The 4,585-nt window shown below is 43.6% G+C and overlaps 1 protein-coding gene across 5 annotated transcripts in view; it reads right to left on the bottom strand.

The window, feature by feature from the left end:
* Positions 1-4,585, bottom strand: part of Vangl1 (VANGL planar cell polarity protein 1) — a 50,427-nt gene that overhangs the window by 29,970 nt on the left and 15,872 nt on the right. For all 5 annotated transcript variants that reach the window (XM_055628510.1, XM_055628500.1, XM_055628480.1 and 2 more), the window contains exon 4: positions 399-1,006. In XM_055628510.1, coding sequence (XP_055484485.1) covers positions 399-1,006 — 608 coding nt within the window. The remainder of the gene's footprint in view (positions 1-398; positions 1,007-4,585) is intronic.

Consider the following 4,585-nt stretch of genomic DNA (forward strand, 5'->3'; position numbering starts at 1 on the left):
ATATACATATACATATACATATACATATACATATACATATACATATATATATAGTAATCCATTCATCTGCTGGTGGACAACTAGGATGATTCCAAAACTCGGCTATAGTAAGTACCTGGTGCATTATTTTGGACAACATGGAATTAAGAGTTACCTTATCCATTATCCATAAGCCAAGTTTACAAGTCAGCCATCATAGTACCTATCTTTTCTGCACTACTTTGGTAGCTGGAGCGCCATTGTGAAGGGATGGACACGCCTCACCTCACACAGCTCCTAGCAGAAGCATAGTGAGTCAGGCCCCAGCCTTAGCATCTGTACCTAGGAGTGCAGCTCACCCCTGCCGGCTGAGAACCCGCCACGTTCTCGGGTTACTGCTCAGTGTTCATGCCCCTTACCTCAGGTGTCCCAAGCTGTAGAACCGGGACTCCCCGTCGGTGGAGCGGACCACCTGCAGCGTGAACATGGGCTGCAGCTGCCGCAGCTCCAGCAGGACGATGGCAAGGTAGTGGATGAAGAGTAGCGCGTCCACGAGGGAGACTGCGTACTGCACTATGTCCTTGTAGTTTGGGTCCCGAGAGTCCAAGATGCGGACCCCATAAAAAAGCCAGTAAGAAACCACGAAAAGAAAGATGAGGACCAGCAGCAGGGCTCGGAACACGAACACCCGCGGCACATCCGCTCTTTGCCTGCGGAAGAAAAGTGCCCAGGTCCCGATGAGCAGGATAAGCAGCTTGAACGATACAGAGATGAGCAGTCCCTCACAGATGGCGCCACAGGGTTTCAGCTCCTCCCTCCACAGGATCTGGGGTAGCAGGATGAAGGCAATGGGGGTGAGGAAGACGAGAAGTCCAAGGAACGAGGCGACGGTGAGGCCCAGGTAGCGCTTGCAGTCCAGCCCCACGCTGTCCTCCATGTCCTTGCTAATCCTGGCAATGTCCTCTTGGGATATACTGTGCTCCGAGGTGCCTGTGATGGCTGTGGTGGTCTCTCCCCAGTTGTCATCCTGATGACAGGGAAGACGGCCATTTATAAAAGCCACAACAAAATAAAAAGAATTCAGTCACCCAACTTTTTCAAAACATGGAAATAGGATTCGTTTGCAGTGCAGGGACATTTTTAACTTGAGCATTTTTCCTTGAAATTTTCAAAATGTATTCTACAGTTGCCCTTTGAACACAGACAACACAATTTAACCTTTGAATTTTTTGTTTGTTTGTTTGTTCGAAGATTCGTTACTATGATACATTGTCAGCCCTTGTACTGAAAAGGCCAGGAGTCTGGGCCTTTCTCCTCCAACGTGAGTAGCAGTTTTTAGACTCCCCTATGCTGACTCCACTACAAAACACCCTCTCTTACACCAGGAAACCTCTCTCATGCTAAGTTCTAGGCTTACAAAGTGAAAATCTAGACCCTTCGGTGGCTCAGCAGAGCAGAGGGCATAAAAGAATTCCTATCACACGAAGGCAAACCCATCCACACCTGAACCCTACATTATCTAAATTTCTGTATGACATTAATAGGACTCACTTCAGTAAGGAGCAGCATTAGGAATTCTTTGACATCATTTCTCACTGACTACAGAAAATTCAAAGTTCTGTCTATGGCCAGAACAGCTCAAAAATTCTTTCTAAACAGGTTTCCATGAAAAACTGAATGGGAGCACGGGAATATCAGGGCTATTATATTTTTAACTCCATTACTTTCTCTTTTAAAGTTTCTAGGTTGTTGCTGATGGGGTCACTCAGTCAGTTCTTTCAACAAGAGTCTGTTGCTAGGCTGTCAAACATTTCTGCTGTTTCACTGGAAACTTGGACTCCGACTCAGAGCACAGCAGAGCCAGGATGTGCCAGAAACCATCTGTATGATTTAACTAGGAAAAACTGTCACACATAGTATCAAAGTGGTGGCATGAAGACATCGGCTTATGATACATGGGGTTTCAGTTCACAGATAAAACAGCAACACAGATCGCTCATAACCAAAGAAACCACAACCACGTTTGTACCATATGAAGACCCTTGCCGTGAATGTGTGGATTTGTGTGTTTAATTTGGAAACGGTGAGAAGCTAAGGGTAGACCCCTGTGAGAAGTTATTAGGAGGAGTGACTACGATCAAAATATACATATAGGCATGAAATTCTCAAAGGATTAATAAAAACATTATATTTCATTTTTAAAAGATCCAGGCAAAGAAGTAATGTTTATCACTAAAAAAAAAATTAATAATAATTCATGATTGCATGAGCATTAACGGGGGTGGGTAGTAAAGATTTCAGCTTAGGAACACAGAGGCCATCAACTAGGAAAGTCATAGTATCACAGATCATGAGAGAAATGATCACAGACAATGGTTAGAAGCAGCCAGGTCCCTCAGTGTTTTATATATGCCGGGCGTGATGGTACACTCCTGTAATCCCAGCACTCTGGGAGGCAGAGACAGGTGGATCTCTGTGAGTTTGAGGCCAGGACTGGTCTACAAAGTGAGTCCAGGACAGTCAAGGCCACACAGAGAAACCCTGTCTCAGATAAACAAAACAAAAAGAAAAAAAGAAAAGAAAACTGGCCTGACACTTCCACAGTGATTTAGATATGCATTAACTGTATGGTCTAGAAACTCGACTCCTAGGTGGCACGAAAAGTTAATGGAACTATATCCACAAAATACCTATACAAATATTCACAGGAGTTTAATCCATCATAGTTAGAATGTGTGCACCTCAAATGTCCACCCACCAGGGGGACAGAGACCAAACTGTGGTCAATTCAACGGAACACTTAGTCAGCAAAAATAACAAAGAGTGAACTGTTGAAGCACATAGAAGATGGATAAATATCAAAATCATCATGCTGACTGGGGAAAAACTCATATGATTCCAATTATATTTAACTCTACAACAAGCAAAACCCAATCCACTGAGATGGAAATCAAAATAGCAGTTGCCCTGGAGAGGTGGAGTTGGGGGTAGGAACTGGCTAGGAAGAGCCAGGAGAATTCTTTGTGCTGAGGGTGTGGGTTCATCTGTTAAAACTTATCAAAGATTACCCTTGAGAACTACTTCATTTCTGTGTGAAATTTAGGCCAGTTTAAGAAGACAAACCACAAAGACATACAACTTGCTTTTAATATGGTACGAATTCACAGGCTATAGAAAACAGTTGGCTTTGCAGTAAGAGTTCCAGAGAAGACAAAGGCTGGTTTCTGCATTTGTGATTGATATCCCTGCTGAGATAACCATTACTAATATCATGTGGACATCCTGTTGTGTAATACCACTGCTCTGACTCAGCTGTACATCCAACTTCCTGCCAGGGAGTTGCTAATGAAATCCCTGCTCATTTTAAGAACCTATGCACATCTCAGTCTAAAAAAGTGTATCTCTACAAAGGCTTCTCTCAACTTTGAGGTCTTGGGAGGAGGGGATGGATCTGAACGTGAGCAATCTAATCCCCTAGATTCTCAGAAGCTGAGGCCAACAAAAGTTTAGTTCCTCAAGTTAATGGGCTGCTGAGACACAGGACCTCCAAAAGGCCTTCTCATCACACCATCCCGCCATAAACACCAACAACTTCCCGGGGAACTCAGGGTACAAAGATGGAAATGTCTTCACAGTGGTTACTAGCACCCCAGAATACACTTCTAGGAGGAAACTGAGCTGTGAAGCTTTTAAGAATGATCCAGTCCTAAGACTAAACACATCCATCCCCAATCCATCCATCCATCCATCATCCATCCATCCATCATCCATCCATCCATCATCCATTCATCATCCATCCATCCATCCATCATCCATATTTGCTCACTTCTGAACAAACCCCACATTCAGTGGGGAAGCATAGTTATGCATCCTGATGGCATCTGCATCCTTGCAGGGATTGTAGTTCCAGTCTTCCTATCTGATTATAAATGCCGCCTGTACCTACAGGCACCTACAGGTGTACACAATACATGCTTATCTCTACTCCCGTATCTTTACAGCTGTGTATTCATACAATGCTTTGTTTATGTGAGGCAAAGCTGGGCATGCAACATTTCAGGAGATGGGGGGTGGTTCAAACATACTTCTGCATATAACTCATAAGTTTATTTAAATCGACAACGAGGCTGCCAGACAGTTGGGACTCAAAGATGACCCCACACGAGTTTTTAAGTAACAAAGTACTGATATTTAAAATTGATTGACTTCATATAAAGTCTTAATGCGAATATTGCTCAAATATGCAAGGCCTAACAATCGAAATTCCTGCAGTCCTGGTGCAGTCCTGCAGTCTGGTCCAGAGAAGCCGCTAGAATTTGACAGAGGAAACTCATTCTCTAGATTTGTCCCAGCCCCAACCCATGGCCTTAACACAGAGTACCCCAAAGACCACCACTGCTAACCCCAAAGTTTGCAGGACGCATTTCTGATTTTTTTGACTCAGTATTATCTCATTCACCCAGATTTCTATGCTTGCCATCTGAATGCCAAGGCCTTGATTCCTTTCATATACCTGGTTTCTGGACTGTCTCTTCAAGTCAATGTCAAGCATTCCTTAGTTTGTTTGTTTGTTTGTTTGTTTGTTTGTTTGTTTGTTTGTTTGTTT

This window comes from Psammomys obesus, unplaced genomic scaffold, assembly GCF_907164565.1.
Source record: "Psammomys obesus unplaced genomic scaffold, mPsaObe1.curated_primary_1811, whole genome shotgun sequence".
NCBI lineage: Eukaryota > Metazoa > Chordata > Mammalia > Rodentia > Muridae > Psammomys > Psammomys obesus.